Here is a 19734-nt window from a genome sequence, read left to right on the forward strand (position 1 = left end):
ATGATAAAAAATGACGATAAAGACAATAATAATAATTACAATTAACATCTAGATAATGAAGTAAATATAATTACGATAATGATCAAAATAATAAGGATAATGATAACGACGACGATTCGGGACGCATATTAGCGCTTTTCAAACGTCCATTACGACTGCCACAGACGTCGTTAGACTTTTCCCCATTTTTGTTTTTATTTATACATATACATATATATTATTTGGTATTTAATTGAACACTGGTACAACGGAACGCCGCAAGATGAAGATATTCGTATAAATCTAATTTGAACGTAATATAGGTAGCCAAAACTATGCTCAATAATGAATAAGGTGTGTTACAGAAATAGCCACTATGGGTACTGACCTCATTTATTGTCATTTTTTCACAAATAACTCCAAATTAATTTAATTTAACTAATTTATAATCTCATTAGGTATTAAAAGCATTATATTTTTATACTGTAATATAAAACATATAAATAAACCGATTATAACGATTACAACAAATATATTTTTGATAAATAGTGTTTAAGATCATCAAATAATCATGATTTATTAATACAAACAAACTAAGTCAAATGATGGCTTAAAAATGTTGTAGATTAAATAAAACTATCAAAGTTATAAATTATAATTAAAATAATAATAATAATAATAGTGTACAGAATGTATATGCGTGATTTTGACATCATAATACAATATAATATGATAATATATAAATATGAGTTCCTCAACATAGTTCATATAAAAACAACAGAATTATTTGATGGGTATAATAATAAAAAAAAAAAAACAATAAAATATAATAAAAAAAAAATAAGACTATGGTGGGATCGTAACTCCATACAGTTAGTTATTATTATTTTTTTTTTTTAAACCATCCAAAAGTACTCACAACAAGTTAATAAGATTTGAATTTTAACTGACTGAAAACGTGTGTAATATATTTTATGTATTGCATTTTTTTTCAATCAGAGTAGTAGTATCATTAATTTTTGGAATATTAGTTTGATGGTGATTTTTGCATCCTGTATCGGTTTCGTGTCTTCTCGCATTTTTTGGCTATAAATTATAATTAAATAAATTATTATTATTATCTCATGGAAATGTGGTAAAATAAATAAATATACTTACTGAGCTTAATTTTGTTACTTGGACAGTTCTGAAAAAAAAAGAAACAATCATTTATATTACGTATAGAACATTGTGAAAAACATATTAATTTAAACGTGATTATAAGTTTTAGTGCCAGGTATTAAATTTCAGTTGTTCGTCTAACTTATACGTGACATATTAATTTGCCTTTTTTTAAATTATTTATAGGTAATTTTTTGTTAGTTTGAACAATAAGATCGATAAAATAATAAATAAAATAAAATAATACTATAGAAATTACGAAGTGAAGAGGCCTCCCAGTAGAGGAACTTCATCGTGAAATAAATTATTTTGTAAAATGAAATAAGCGATACAACTATAATCGCCTGTAAATTGTATGCTTCACACGTATAGTTACGTATATTGTTTAGTTATTAATTATTATTAATAATGCGGGGCAACTTTTAATGAAACATTTAATGTGATATTATTACTATTTATATATATTTAATGACCAAATAAGTATGTCAGTAATATGTGAATATTAAAAATGTTTTAAGTTTTTTTCTTAAAAAAACTAAAATATTGAAGTCTCTTGTCGAATTAAATGGATACACTATAATTAATTTATTAGTTTATTAAATGTTCTATTATTTTACAAACATATTTTGTATTTTTTTATAACTTAATCAAAATATATTATATTTCATTCAAATTCATAGCATAATTATTATACATCGATAAATAATATTTATTATATTATTTACGAATGCACTAAATATCAGTAAAAAAAAACAATTGATTATACATACTTTGATTTTTATAATTATTTAAATGATAAAAATACTAGTAAAATATTTAACTTTTATTAACATACAAGTGTTATGATGTTATTATTTTTATTACTAGATACATATTATAAAGTAATAACAAAAGCTATTTATTATTTTAAGTTTATGCTTTTTTATAAATATTTAAGTTCCTAATGAATGCTATGTAATATTATGTGAAGTACATATTATATTTTTAATTGCTACTTTTCTTTATACAACACGTTCGTTCGATTCTCTAACCTATCAGAAACCGTATTGACTAATTAGTACTTATACTTAGCAGTTTATACAACTTATGTTGTTGTTCGAATAAAGAATCGACAGCAACTTTTGAAAAATAAAGTACATTTTCTATAGTACAATAAAATGCTACTAGCTAAAAGCATGAAAGATAAAATTTGAGTGAAAAATGCACATTGCAAAATGCACAGAAAACGTGTAGCTTAAAAGTTAAAAGTTGAAAAGAGAATTTTAATGCAATGCGAATACATCTGAAACTGAATTGTGTGCTTGAAGTACAATTATTATTATTTGTTTCTTGTTGAATATTAAATTCTATACACGAGTTTTTAAGTTGTTATTATTATTTTATTTGAACAATTGTTGTCTAAAATGTAAGCATTATTGTATTATATAGGTTCGTGGAATGAATTCCGATGGCTAAATCAATGTTTTAACGTCTGGTTTTCTACGTGTGGAGGAACGCGAGAAGCATTCAGCGTTGGTTGATTGTACTCGTACGTCACGAAATAATATTACTATTACACCGTTCTAGTATAATATGTAGGTAAGCAAGGTATAAGTATGATGCTCGTATGTATCGTTTTCGGATTACAGAACAAATTAAGAATTCGAGCGTAAAAAACAAATGGAATAAACGACAGTGTTTTGAAACTTACCGATTCGTATTCAAACCACATACAGTGTTGGAATTGTACGTATACTGGATTACATTTGTTTTCTGTTTCTTCTGCTGGCCACGGAACTGAAACAATTTGCATAGTTTCGTAATAATATTGAACGAAAATGGTCATTATATTGTTTTGGTATTATATATTATTATGTGTAAATTGTTATTTGGTTGAGTGTTAAAGTGATTAATCAATAACGCGATAACATGATCGGTCGGTTATAGAGATTCGATTGAATCAACAATATTACAAATTAATTCTAGTCAAAAGTTTGCATACTCAATTTTTTAAATTAATTCAAAACAAAGCGCAATATGCAAATATAAAAGGGGTTTGCAATAGTATTTATTTGTTTATGTTTATGAACTAATGTAATGATACAAATATTGCGCCAGTGTGCATTATGCTGAAGCTATATCATAGAATCTAATTTCATCATCAAATATAGAAAATGTTACAATAAATAAATAAAATATTGTATACGATTCGATGTTTTCAATGATAATTTACTCTGTTATTATTATACTATTATGTTTTCCCAATAATTTCATTATCGAATAGCAATAACAAATACAAATGAACCATCGTATTCAATACCATCGCAGTGCATTATGTTATTCCAAAAAATTAATTTTCATTCAGATTGGATGATTGTATAGTCAATTAATTTATATTCAAAAAACTATAATGTAGCTATTTTAATATTATAATTTATTATTCGAACGGTTATTACATAGTTCTTAAGATTTGTAAGTTCATACGACACGCGACATTAAGTTATATCCATTTGTTAATATTGTATTGCAATTTGTTTTCATTTTGGATATGGTCATATTTTTAAATATGCGATACTCGTGGTCAATGGTTTCATATTTATTTAAAAAAAAAAACGAATTAATATTATAGTAAAGTATAGTATGGTTTTTAAAAATACGATATTAATATTAATATAATTTTCTGATAAACAGCAATAAAAAAACTAAAATGAAAAGCATGTGCACACACATAGAATTCGTACTCAACGAAAGATGTTTTGAAGATCTGATATGACGTATAATAATTACAATGATAATTACTAGAAAAAATTTACGTTAAAAAGTGTTTTATATAATACCGGTTTTGAGGGACTTCCGGTGTACTACCGGTACCTATGTTAACCAACACCGTTAGCCATAATGGGGAGCTTGCAGTTTTTACAAAGCTCATACTACAAAGAACTTATAATGTGTAAATCGTTTTGCTAGGTAGGTATATAGAAAGTGCCTGCTCGTAAATAACGGCGTTTCTGAGCCTTTTGGTCGCATTGTTCATTTATACATTTTTTTTTTTTGTATAGATCATTAACATTGATGGGTTTTCGATTTAAAACACATTTTTGATAGAAGAAATAAATATATTTTTATTTACACCTAATATTAAAACACCAATATTTATTTTTAAATACAATTTTTAATATAATTTAGAAATGTTGAGTTCAACATTAATATTAAATTTCAAATTGTACGCGGAAGACTATAACCATACAGTGAGTGTTTAGTATCTACTCGACTGGACTACGAAAAGTAACATTTTAAATTGTGTGTTATTCATCAAATTATATTTTAAAAAATAGCAAGGAAAGTACCGTAATTTTTTTTTTTTTTTAATTATTATATTATTAATACTCAAAAAATTCATTAAACGATTAGCTATTTTTCTAAACCTTTATATTTGCTTCGTAATTTTTTTTATCAAAAAGTACTATTTATATGAAAAACAATCATTTTATTAAGATACTATTAGTATAACCGGTATCAAATATTTTATTCGAAAATGTACTATTTTAATTTTTAAAACATACGAATATACAATTTATATTACCATTAAATATCACGAAAATAACCTGTTATACAAAACGTACCATTTATTTATTTCAATCAATTAAATCAATTTATAAATTAGGTTAAGGAACATAATTATATATGCATACACCCGAAAAACGTCGTTATAGTATACGTTATACGTGCGTACCGGTTCACGGCGGCTGTGACGTTTGCTATAATATATAGATACTATAATACGATTGAATTATATATATATTTTTTGGTTTTTACGTGTTATTTTTCAAAATTCTGATAAAATTCTTTGTTCAGTATTATGGTCATCGGGCGTATTGTTTCCCGTGGTGCTCGCTGCCGTGTAAAATTACATACAGACAATGAGATGTATGGGTAACTGGGTATACTTACTGTAGGTCTCCTCGAGGCATTTGTCCAAGGCCTTTTGCCCTATTTGTTTCTGCCACTGTTCTTTGAAGATGCTCTTCATTGCGTAATCAGCTATAAAAGTTTTGTTCAGTGAACCGTCTTCGGTGAGCTAAATTAATTTTAAATTACATATTATTTTTTTTATATTTTATTATTATTATTATATTCAATATTAATTTCTTTACCAATTTGTTTTTCTTTCCAATACATTCATGAAGGCACTGAAACGCAAGTTAAAAAAATAAGTAGTTGAAACATAAATTAAATAAGTCAATTAAGAAAAAACACTCACGAATTGCTTTTTCTTGGTAACCTTTACAGCTTCACTGGAAAACAAGTCTTGTTTTGGTGTAGTAGCTGTAAAATCACCAAATACAATAATATGAAATTCAGATATTTTATTATTTGTATCAACTATTTTTCTTCCTTTAAATTAATATCGGTTATTTTATTGAGTTACCTAATTTAGTACGTTTCATTATTATTATTTTTTTAATTATCACTAATTTATTTGTCAAAAATTTTTAAATGTTAAATATTATTAATCTTCCCAAATGTACAAAAACATTTTGAATAACAAATTCCACTGTTAAAAATGAGATTTTAGCATAAATAATCAAAAATAGCTAATTTAATGTAGCTATAATATAATATAATAGAAAAAGAGATTGTAATACGTAACATATTATAAATTTGTGATTATGATTAATATATCTTATTTTAAACACTGTTAAATTATAATTAATTTGTGTTGTATTGTTATACGTAGATAATATCTTAGATTATATTTTTTATAATTGTTATTTTTTTATCAATTTTTTGTTGGTGAGGGGAGAAAGCGAGATTAAATTAAAATTGATTATGATTTACAATTCAGGTTTTTGGGAAGGTATGAGATATTTTGTTTTATAATAAAACTACCCATTTATTTACGACGTGTTGTACAACCAACTAAAAATAAACTATCGAATATACCTACTGTTATATTTAATTTAAATAAATGATATTATTTGTGATATTTTCTCTTAAATCATAATATTATTAGGTACTTATTATTGTTGTTGTTATTAACTTTTTATTTTTATATTACATAGATTAAATGTTATATTAAATGTAATTTAACACTAATTATTTTTGATTCAAGTGTTTGTCTAAAACCGTATTACATAAAAAATGTATTAAACTAGTGTAATATAATTGCATATAGGTGTAATTCATGTATATAATATGCATATGAATCTCGTTAAAATATGTATTTATATATGATAGAAATTCATTAATTTCAAATAAAATAAAGAAAACCGTCCAAAGTATAATATTAATTTGAATTTTGAACATCTAAAACATAATACGCTCATAACCCCGTTCGAATATACGACATAAATTTGCATATAAAATATACTGCAAATTAATTTCCGTGTACGTTTATAATACCAGCACAGTAGCATGATATTATTCTATTATTATGTACACCAATTTTCAAAAACAAAATATTAATCATGAACCTAATATATCGGCACACCGAAGCGTAGACTCGAAATTCGAAATTTACTAATCTGGACATGTACTCGTTATATCGTACATTGCGTGTATAATATGTAATATGTATACTGGAGATTTAACGTCTCTGGCCGAGCGCCGAGAATTAGTTTTTGTTAATTTAAAATGACATTCGTGTTATCCAATAGTAATTTCACAACGAAAAATTACTCTTCGATATTATACCAACATGGTGTTTGCAACACATGCGCTTGTATAGTATAGATTTTAATCCCGAACTTGTCAATTTAGACGAAGGGGATAATTTTATTCAAATCCTTTTACTGATCCTTTTTTTTTAATTAATTCAAAACTTACCTACTGTACATACCAAACGGGGTTGTGAAAAATACAAGTGACCATCTCATATAAAATGCATAGGTTTGTGCGCGGGGGTACAAGTGACAACGATAAATATTTTACAGCACACGATCGATACTCATACTTGCACAATATTATTAAACAAGTTTGAATTTATATTGTCACCTCCAATTAGAGTGTTTTATGGAATGAAAATAATAATGAAAACCTGTGGATTACAATTTCTGTTTATTGATAATTCCACATTGTACGGACTAGTATAAAAACGATAGAAAATAATTGTCTGTATAAATAAATTATAATAGCTAATATATTATTACTTACATGTTATATTATAAAAGTCAAAATATATAGTTTGAGGACATTTGGGGGACAATTTACGTATTTAGTATAGGATCTAAATCTTAATGCAAATATTTGTTTTTATTTAAACTAGATTATGTGATAAAAGGTAAACTTTGTTCTAATTTTAATATTTATTTGATTAAAAAATACTTTTAAAACACGATGCACGTGGTTATGCAGGAATATTGTTAAATATTTTATGTTTCACTTAAATTTAATAAAACATTCATTTTTATCATAAGATTTTTCAATTAACTAATCAAAATTAATTTTGAGAGAACGTACATAAATCATAACACATAATATTGTATACAATTTAAAACCACTTTTAAAAAAATTGATTTAGAATATTTTTTATTATATAACGTATTGTACTTCATGAACATTTACGTTTCAATATAATTAGTTAAGTTGAATGTCCGATATTATAAACATGACGGAGAAAGTTTAGAGGTCAGAAACGCAGAACCTTAAAATTCGTAGTTGAATGGAAACCATAATATAGAAAGTTTCAGCTCAGAATATTATCGTGATGTGATTAGATTATTAAAAAATCATAGGTATATTACTATTATTATTATTATTATTTACAGTTTTATCATATTATTCAAAATAATGCGAAAAAAATCATAAAACAATGATAAGATTGTAAAATCTATTATATATTTTAGTATCGTATCATTGTTCTTAGTGTTCTTACTTATTATCATAATAATTACTCGCATAGATACCTATAACCAAAATTATTTGATTTATTCCAACCAGTTTTTTGGGATTTTGGTTAATAACGTTCTTCTCGTGATTATTAAACAATAATATAATTAACTATTGTTTTATAACATCAGAAATTGGTAATTAATAGTAAATTTATATAACATAATACTACAATAATACTATTGATTTTTGATGTCACTGTAAAATAACATTCAATATAAAAGATAGAAATATTATTTATGATAAAATATTTGCTATACCTACCTTATATTATAATATGGATTATTAGAACACTAATAAAATTGACATAAAAAGCAAAATATGGTAAAAATAATAAAATTTACATATTTTAACATATCCAACGATCATTTATCTTCATGAAGTTAATTTATAGACTGTTCACTAAATACTAAATTTACGTTACTAAATTTTGAACATAATTAAATTTACCTTTAGTTGTTGCAAACTTTTCAGCTACTTGTGCGTAACACTCGTCAGCTGCTACTTTGTCTTTATCACCGAATTTTTTCATTGCGTTATCTGGGCCACAACATGACTTGAAAAAAAAGTACAATTTTTATTATTATTATTATTTTTTTTTGCAAATATACAGGATTTGATTAAAACTAAAAATTTTTATTTTAGTTTATAAATACTTCTATTTTTATAACACTTTGTTTAAGGATCGATCGTGGTTAAATAATCTCATTAAATTTGCGATGAGTGGTCGCTAACAAAATCAAAATTTAATCAACTTGACCTAGCATTGACTTGGATGATTTAAAACAAAAGTTAAGTGCTACTTGAGAGTATTTTGGCAAACTATTAATAAACAATAGGTGCTTTAAAACTAATTTAATTACATAAACGTATTTATTTGAAACTCTAATGTCTAATGTGTACCTACTGCGTTTTTTTTTTTATTAGGTAACATAATTATATTAAATTTTAATCAAAAATGAAAAATTAATTTCGTTATTTTTTATAACTAATTAAACTTTTTTACAAGTGCATATTTCCTATTTATGCAAAAACTATATAATTATTACAAATAAATACTTATTGAAATATTTGAAATATTTTATATTAATAAAGAGAAGACTCGATATTTTATATTTTTTTTCAGAATATTTTATTTACAGTGGTTAACTTAAATGTTAAATAATTAAAAATATATATGTATATTCAATTTTTTTAATATATTTTCCATTTACGACTTAATAGGAAAAAAGAACTCGATAAGCACAATTGTGTTGTTTATGTCTTCTCTTCCATATAAATTACATAACATGTTAAAGGAAAAACAAGCATTACTGTTTAATTTCTCAACCAAGTTTATTGACCCAAACTGTACTCGACAAGTTAATTAAAATTGACTACTCAATCGAATATTTTACTAAGTTAAATCAGAATAAAGTTTTTACATGAGTATTTCAAAAGTCTTTAGTGTATGGTTTTAATAAGAATTAATTAAAAATTTAAATAATTATTCAATTTGGTTGTTTTTGTCTTAAGTATTTACTTCTGAATTGAATTTAAATAATATAAAATTTAAGATAAAGAGACAATATAAACAATTTAAAATGTCAATCAGATGTAAACCTACTTCTCAAGAACTGGATAAAACATATTGAAGTATATTTTGTTTAATTAAAACAAAAAAAATATTAATTATTTCCCAAGCGAACTTCTTTTAAATTTATAATTATAAGATATTATGCTGTAACAGAAGTTGATTGGTACCCAACTAAACAAATAATTATTCGATTCAAAATGAATACTTATTTTTTTATTCAAAATAAAACTTTAAATTAAGTTACATTTTATTTTTTCGATAAAATTTCGATTGAAATAATCTTAGTACAATATAAATATTGTATTTAAAACTAAACAAGTACTTACATCAAACAATTTATTAAAAAATATACGTTTTTTCGTTTTATAATACATTTTTAAATTATTTGGATTCTTGTATTATCTAGATATATTAGATACCTTGCAATATTTTATTTTATGAAAAAGGCAGTTTAGTCTAAATTAAGATAAAAATTGTAACAGTTATAATTTGTAACTATAATAAACTACTAGAATGTAAACAATTATTACTTGCATCCAAGTTATATTAGTTTTAAATTTTGTAATATTGTATTTTGAAATTATCAAAAATTACATGTTATATCTTGACGTATACCGTACAAAGAAGACAGTAACACACACGTTTTAAGTATGTTATATATTATTATTATTATTATTATTATTATTACTATTCCATAATATTTTGCTTTATAAATATAAATATAAATATAAAAACTAAAAATTACTTTAAATTAATAATTGTAAAAATGGATTATTTCCTTTTAGCTACTATAGTATAAAAGTTAATTCATTATGGATTATGATACACTCGGAGACCAATTTCAAACAAAACTCAACGGTTTTATTGTTGGACAGAAGTTCTAACAAAAGAACTTTTACTTTTTCAATTAAATCAACTAGGACGATGGACTAAAATTACTATTTCCAAAAACGTCCAACACATTTTATGTGTATCACAATGAGTGTATTTATTGTATCAATATTGTTATAAAATGACAATACATTTATAAGAATTTTTACGGTGTAATGTAAATAAATTATTATGTACACGGCATTATTATACTGTTCACATAATATACGCGCTAGGTACGGAGAAATCTGTTACACTTAACAAAGTGCTTTTGTCGGATTTTGCAGGCGAAAGTTAACGTTTCTTTTGAAAACCAGGCCAAATTATTGTCGACGAGCGCGGTCAGGTTATACCTAGGTTAAGTTCGAATATTTCATTATACCGGATAAAATTTGATGTTTGAAAATATATAATAATAATATAATACGCGTATTAGAGTCGTATGTAAACATATTTATTTGTAAACATATTTTAATAACGCATACGAGTATCGTATAAGTACCTATAATACCGGTTATACCGTCCTAGTGCGTTTATATTGAAAGCATACGTCAAATGGCATAAAAATACACGATGTAAATGGTTTACCTTCCTGCTGGCTTGTTTGCACCGGAAGAAGTCGCTGTCCTCAGTGTCCAACAGTTCTTTGCCCCGTCTGTGGTGACCCGCATCCGCTAAAATTACACGACATCGTCGAATTACGATCAAAATAATATTATTATACGATGTAACTACTACGCAATGTAAGAATATCGGACGTAAAATCTCATTCGGAAAAATAAAATCTACGCCGACGGACCGTATATTGGGAGATTTTATACATACATAATAATTCATCGTAATATTATAATTAATATTAACAATAGATAGTCGTAATAATATCGTTAGACCTGCAGAGGCCACGTGTGTACAATAATAATATATTATATTAAAATATCATCATGCTCACCGGAAATGACGGATATGTGAAACAGAACGACGGCAACCGCGATGAATTTGACCATTGCAGTGTTAGCGGACATTTTCGTCAGAAGTTTGTCTAGTTCGCGTGCGGCAATTATATTTTTGAAATATTGTGCGGTCAGGCACGTCTGCGGGGTGCACAGACTACTACAACTGCGTCGTCACTTGTGTCTTGTACCGCGGCACGAGTCCAACAGTAGTTGTACAATAAATTGTGTTATTATCGTTACGTCGAGGACGCGAAATATCTACGGACAGACCCACAGCAGAAGACGCACTGAGCGGTGACTCGGCTGCAGTCGAACACGTCGCCGCGCGGAACCGGCAGATCCTCCGGACGGCACATATCCGTGTCTCCGCGTCCCCACCATCAGGACCCACAGCCACAGCCGCCTACGCCCTCCACTCGTGTTTCCGCCGCGGACGCCGTTCTTGACCCAATCTTGTCGTGTTATACATATTATTATTATTATTATTATTATTATTGTGTAGGTATATACCTACGATGTATACTTGACGTGCACAAACACGCGAACTGCGCCGGACCTGACACAAATGTCGTGATGCCACCGCCACCGACTTCTGTGCCGCGGGGTCGTTGACTTATTCAGAACCGGTCGCGCGCGGCTTAACCCTTCGATCGCGCCCTAGTTTCGGTTATTCGCGGTTTGACCGGAGACTGCGGTGAGACGAAAAAAAAAACTAAAAAGATAATAATCAATTCCTCGTGATTCGTGATTTCGGGAACGACCATGACCAATAATATTATTGTAGTGGTGGTTTGGAGAAATTCGATGGTTCACCGCTGTTCACCGTTCCCCGAGAGAGATTACGGAGGTCTATTAATTATTGTGAGCTTAAATTATGTATATATATATATATATTATAATAATAACGTCGATGTGTAGACATAATTGTTGTTATTACTATTATTATGATCTCCGTGACGCACATGCGTAAAAGTTGCCCCGGAAATAGGACGACAGGTGAGGAAAACTGGCCGCACATTTGGTAGGTACGTTTAATTAAAAATTATAAATAAAATACAATAATATATTAAGTATATTTACTATATGCGTAATAGATAGTCATCCAAATATGGCCATATCGGTGACGTATAGAAATCTTATTTAACTCGAGATCTTTTTTGTTTTATATAATTTTTATACGACGGACTTATACTACTTTATTTTTACGACTGTGTACATTCTTTTATTGACTGTGACTCAATAACAAATATTGAGTATCTGAATTATTGATGAGAATCAGCGCAGGATGGTAATATTGATACACTAATCTCCGTTCAATATAACCAAGACTTGTGTACTCGTATGTAGAGAGAGATATGAAAAGCCTCCAAATAAAGGCAATAAAATGGATAATAGTGTTGGTCGTGTGTCTGTGAATTATAAAAACTACGTATTGTTATAAAAAAATATAAATCATAATAACTTTGATAAAATAACCAAATAATAAGCGTTTTAGTTAGATAGTAAGTTTTTCGTGTTATTATTGAATTATATTAATTATTTTTTTTTTTTTAAATTTATTAACACTTTAAATATACATATGATTTTAGCATACTTTATTTTAAAATTAATTACAAGATATAAGTCACATTACTAAGAGAAAGGAAAAAAAGGTGGGAAAGCGTATATCGCTCTGCTGTATAGTAGACATGGAGATGAGTAGGTCACTTTAATGGATGTGTTAAATTTGAATGCAATGATGACAGGTATCATTATATACGAAAAAAGATTCTACGAGATGATTTATAAGTCTAGGATAATTAGTAAGATAAATTATATTATTACCCTTATTTAAATTGTAATATAATATATTACATATAAATTATAATATATTACGATATTATCGTTATTTTATTCGATTTCATAAAAATAAATATCATACACTCATACAATTTTTTTTATATTGACACTGGAGTTTTTTTTACTGTTATTTGAAGAAAAAGAGGTATAGAGAACCTTGTGTTAGGTTTTTTAACCTTAGATATAAATCCCAAACATTTTATGAATTTTCAACTTCAAAATTCCTTGCAAATTTTCGCGATTTTGACATATTTTGTAAACATTTGAACTTTTAATGCTTATAAACAAAAATTATCAAAACAATTTTTGATTTTTTTTTTTATTATAACAAGAAAAACTTATAATAAACCTTGTATTAAATTTTAAAGATTTTTTTTGGAAAGCTAATTTTTTTTTCAGCATTTCCAGAAAAAAATTTAGAAAAATCGAAAATTTCAATAGCCTATAAATAGTTAAAAAAACTCTAAATATTTTGAAAATTTAATTGTAAATAGATAACGGTAATATAAATATTTGGTGAAAATTTCAAGTATTTACAATGATTCGTTTTAGAGTTACCTACAGCAAAATTAAAAAATCAATTTTGTCGAAAAGTGGTTATGTTTAAAAATTCCCGTTTTTCGTTACTTTTTCATGATTTTTCCTGACGCTTTTGAAAACTACTGGATATTTTTTACTTTTTACCCCCCTCCTCCCCCAAAATACCAACTAGATTCAATTTCCTTTTCAAAGAGAGTGGCTGAAGTAAAAAATCTAAGTACTATTACTACTCCAAAACGTGATGAAGAGACAAAAAAAAATACACACATCATTATAAAATCAATACATTCATCAGTCCGAATCTAAAATAAAATATAAATTACAAATATTGGATAAAAGTTTTTTAATTTTTTACTTAATTACGTTAAAGAATGTGTAAATTTTTATGGTGTTTTTTTCTTTGAGAGCTTGTTGTATTGAGAACAGATTGTTAAGAATTTAACAGTCTTCTGAGTATTTGTGCAAGTATCAATTTTATGTCTATAGGTAATATTTCACATAATATATTAATAGTTATATAAACAATAATATTAGTCATTAGACTGTCGTAATGTTGATTTGTATTTATTTAAGCTATACGAATAAATTAATAATAATACTATTAACAGATGTATTGTATTATTGTCATTAGAATTCGGCGGAAAGAATGACCGTATATATTTCAAACGACTAATTTATTCGCCAGACTAACGTATTATTACTATAATCGAATATACAACTGTTTTTTTTTTATATATAAATATATATGGTCATGGTGTATAACGAAAAAATGGAATTGAGTACACACAATATATAATGGCAGTTTATATTTTGTTGCCTATAGAAAATGACCATCATAGAGACTATTCTCTGCTGTGACTTCGATAGAATTAATATTATTAGAATTAAAACACAATATTATAGTTAAAATTGTATGACGGATTTTTTTTACACAAAAACTCTTTTTTTCTTTTTTTTTTATTATCCATAATGAAATAAAATAAAATATAATATAATACTTAAATATTATTATTTACAATACGTTTTTATGTTATCGCATTGATTGATTCAATTATTATTTGTAGGAAAAATACAAACAGTTGTCTATAAAATTATCTATAAAAAATTTCCAAATTTTATAAATATTAGTTACCTAATCTGGTTATAATATTTATCATTTGAATAATACATCTAGGATTATATACTACACTGATTTTAAGTAAGTAAACATACGCAATAGTAATTAAATACAATTAATTACTTCCCCTTCTTTAGCTCATTCTGATCGATGAACCTAAAAATGACGTAGTTGAGATTAATTTTCGAGAAATCACAAACTGTCAACTTTAATTTTTTTCCGATGATCACAATATAAATTATTTGAAAACATGTTCATAATAACTAGATTATAATAATGTAGAGAAAAATAATTATTTTCTCTGTATCTGAAATAAAACTGCTACTTTAAATAATCGTATAATAATATAATCTAATTATTGTTCGATATTGTGACGAAAAGTAGCGCATTGAATTATTACATTAACATTTTGTATTAAAATTTTCGTAATTCAAGAGTTTTAGTGAAATTCAAAAATAAATGTATTTACAGAGCATACTAGTGTTATGCGAGAGTTGGAGTCAATCATAAACATTTTTTAATGATATTTATAAATCGTATTATTTAAAATATATAAAATAATAAATAATATCACTCGCTCGTGATTAAGTTGACTGAACATTGCTTATTATATCTTGACTCACGATGTAATCAAATGATTATTTAGCTAACGAATCAAATGAAAACCAACAGGCATAAAATGAACTTCAGGTCATTATATACATTGATATTTTGTGAACACTGCAGTGTACTCATGTTTGGATAATTGAACACTGACAATGAAGTAATGGTGAGTGTATATCAATGCTGCAAATCGATAGTACCTATCTTTTGTTACCTATTAATAATTTTACGTTTTAATGATGCCCTTATAACAGATGAATTCATATTTTTTATTTTTCATAAAATAATGTCTTATTATATTACGAATTTATTATTACGTTTATGTGATATTTTGATTTTAGTAGACAAATGATTTATCGGATTCATACATAATATATAAGTAATTATAAGTAAACAATAATTTCAATTATAATATCTGATTAAAACAAGAACCTATATATTATAATAACGTATGCTAAATAATATCTGAAATACATACAGAATATTGTAAAATAGGGGTTACTAGCAGAATATAATATTAAGTCACATCACTCACAACTCATAATATTAACTGATTATAGGAATGGTTTATTTTTATGTTTAAGATGTCCATTTTTCCTTTTATTTTATAATTTGTTAATTTTAAATATCTTGAATTTTTATTGGTATTCGAATAAACAAGCCATTTTTGGTAATCTAAAAACTGGTGAATTCACATAGCTGTATAGTAGATTTTAAGTTTACAACGTCGTTGAAAAGATCACGATGAAAGTATTAAATTTGAACTCAATGATAAACCGTCTTCTATGAAAAAAATGTCAGAGTAAAGGAAATGGATAGCTTATCATATTTTATTTTTAGAATAATTTATGTTATTATTATTATTAAGTAAATTCGCTAGATAGAACTATTATTTTCAAAAGATATTAGTAAATAAGTCTAAATGTTTTGGTTGTCCAGAAAAAATACTTTTATAAATATCCGTGAAAAATTAATAATGTCTATAAGTAACATTTTTTAAATTTCATTAAAATAACTGAATTTATCCATGGAAAATGTTACCCCTATCTATCGAATTTTGTCAAAAACTGAACTTACAACAACTATGTAAAAATATTTTTTATTATTAAGGTAAATTTTTTATATTTATAAATTTCTAATAATTTAATAATGACTAATTAGAAGCCATTGTATTATATTGTATTCAATGTTTAAACTTTAGAATTTTAGATTTTAAAATTGAACCTTTTTAGTATTTTTAACAAAATAAAATGTTCATTGTGATTTTAATTTTTAATGTCAATATTTAAAATTCAGCCATTTATAAAGAAAATGGCGTATACATATTTTTGATACTGTTGAAGTAATATAAGTAAAACTTAATAGTTATGAGAAAACTTGTATTCAATTTTTAAACTTTTTAACTAAGAAACAAACATATTTTCCTCTTAATTTGAAAAAAAAAGTCGAATATTTAAAATATCTATTAATAGTTAACAAAACTAAATTTAAAATGTTATTATCGTGTTTATAAAATACCGTTCTAAATGTTTGGTAAAAATTCACTTTTCTAAATTACTACTATTCCTTGCAAAATACAACAAAAATGAAAAAATGTAAATATTTTTTAATTAAAATATGATTATGTTTCGTAAATATTCCAATTGTTATATTATATATATCATATATCGTGTCATTTCGTTCGATTTCATCAAAAATGTTTAAATATTTGAGTTTTAATGAAATTATTAATTTGTATAGCGCGTATAATAATAATGACATGATAATATCTCAATATTCATACAACGTATAATATTATGACGTATTAGCGATTCGTTTGTGTATTAGAAATCGATCGTAACCCGGTTCTCTAAACGCATGCATATTATTTCATTTCTTGATTTATACACAGTGAACGCGTAAAAATAAAAAATAAAAAAAAATACGTTAATGTTAATCGTAAGAGCGTGACTTGACGACGAATAGGCTTCTTGATGTATATATTATATACTCTTTATTTTATTTTTTTTTTTATGTCATCAGCTTTCACGCTCTAAAAACCAAAATACTCACTTATTGTCAGCGGGTTTGGTTCAGATTAATCAAACATCTCAAACACGTTATAACGTCGTTACGTTTTACGGACAAACGGCGGTGCCCGGGTACGATATTATACAGCCGCGCAGAAGACGGCCGGCGACGATGCCAAAGTAAGCACTTCTGGTGTGCAATCCGCAAAGATCGAAACCCCATTACGTTTAACGAGGCAACGTTCACAATAATATTATATACATAATAATATTATTGTGTATAATATGCGCACAATATGTATATAATTTAGCCGCCAATACGTCATTATATCGTAGGGGACGGGTATTCGGGCAAGCGAGTGATTGAAAAACGAGACCGAGTGCAAACCAATAATCCCGTTGGGAATTATCGTTTCTACAAAGAGATCTTCGGTGATTTCGAGTGTGCATTATGGCGCGGTAGTTTTCTCCACGCTTAACGGATGGTCTTGCGTATCGCGGTGGCTATGAGTGTTTAGCTTAGGTATTTATGCACGCCGCGGATACCTACTTTCTTCGTAAGTCTTCGTAATGTTTATCACTATCCGCTGGTTTACAATAAAATCTCTGCGATCGTCTCGATTGATTGCGATTTGATTGGCATTATGTACAGAACGGCAGACTTCACGTCGTCTAATTATAATACTTTGTGTTTGGCGTGTGTGCGACGTGCTCTGTGTTTTATAGAACGATAGTAGCATAGTATATATTGCATTGTCAACCATTCAGTAATCCTAAGCATTATAAAGTGACACAAAAAAATGATTTCTATACTATAAATATATTTTTTAAAATCCAAATAGAAAGAAGATCGAAAGTCTAATACGTTCAAAAATATAATTTTATAAGTGATATTATTATACTATTACGAAGTATCAAAATACATGTAAGTTTTTTGTGTTATAATACAAATTATTGCGATTGGTTATAATATTTAATTACATAATTAAAACTTCATCGATAAAACGATTATGAATTTTTTTTTTTTATTTAGAAACAAAAAAAAAATAACAAGTTAATCAAATACAGTTTTGATTACCTACCTCCTGTAAAAGCTTATGTTAGAGGTAGGAAGTTATAACATTTACAGATAAAATAATACAATTAGGTTATTTTTTATTTTATTAGATACATTAAGTATTTATTTGCCTAGTGCTATTGGAAGGAAGATTGAGGAACAATGTTACTTTAAAAAAATGTAATAATAATAAGAAAACAAAATGAAACAAAGTTTTAACATAAATACATTAATAATAGATTAAGATGATACAACTTTAAACAATTAAATACACTGTTATACATATAAATAGCAGTTCAATAATTTACAATAAAGATATAATATTAATATTATATAATAATATATATTATTATTATTCAAATCTAAATATATATATATTTATATAGTAATCCTTTAATGTTGATTTTTTCACGTGTAATAATAGTTCTTTTAGGATCCAGAGGCATAGAATTGTAATAAGTCGGGCCTAGATAATCTACAAATGCATGACCAAAAGATTTATTAGTATATTTAACTACACAATCATATTTTCTAACTTCTAATATATGTCTATTATCATTATGTAACTAATCAATATTAAGTTGTTTAAAAATGAACATAATTGCTACATAGTTCTATAATATACGAGTATACTTAATTGTTGTATATTTTTTGCATAATGTGTATACATTTTACACTAATGCCGTCTAGTATTAGTTGGTAAACTAATATAAATGTTTTAAATTTAGATGAAAAGAATTGGCACACAGCAAAATATATGTTTATTAATACTCCACTCTTCTATACTTGAATTAGTTATCGTTTAAAAATTCGATTTTCGTGGAAAAAAGTTATCAAAAGTATATTTTGCTTCGGGACATGAAATTAAAAATATATTAATATGATTATTGTTATTCACTGATTCAAATAGTGACCAATTAGAAGAAACATTTATAAAAAAAATTTGACTTTATAATAATTTGTTTTTATTCATTTAAAAAATTATATATTTTAAAAGAATAAACCTTTTTCTGCCTCGTTGGATAATGAATATGTATTTTGAATTACAATAAAACAATTGTAATTTTAATTAAATAATATTTATGCCATTAACTATACCGTTCATAAAAGTAAAAAAATTGCAAAAATTACAACTGATAACATTATCAAGTGTGATAAAATGA

General features: G+C 25.9%; 1 protein-coding gene across 1 annotated transcript; it reads right to left on the reverse strand.

Annotated features, from left to right (window-relative positions):
* Positions 1 to 338: 338 nt before the first annotated feature.
* LOC132926985 (uncharacterized) lies at positions 339 to 11724 on the reverse strand. Its single transcript, XM_060991425.1, has 9 exons — positions 11403 to 11724; positions 11042 to 11127; positions 8458 to 8563; positions 5381 to 5445; positions 5274 to 5309; positions 5071 to 5197; positions 2831 to 2916; positions 1138 to 1165; positions 339 to 1065 (listed from the first exon to the last, which is right to left on the reverse strand). Exons 1-9 carry the CDS (start codon positions 11473 to 11475, stop codon positions 1007 to 1009), a joined length of 666 nt encoding a protein of 221 aa, XP_060847408.1. The 5' UTR covers positions 11476 to 11724; the 3' UTR covers positions 339 to 1006.
* Between the last annotated feature and the right edge of the window lie 8010 nt (positions 11725 to 19734).

Source organism: Rhopalosiphum padi, chromosome 3 (genome assembly GCF_020882245.1).
Source record: "Rhopalosiphum padi isolate XX-2018 chromosome 3, ASM2088224v1, whole genome shotgun sequence".
Classification (NCBI taxonomy): Eukaryota; Metazoa; Arthropoda; class Insecta; order Hemiptera; family Aphididae; genus Rhopalosiphum; species Rhopalosiphum padi.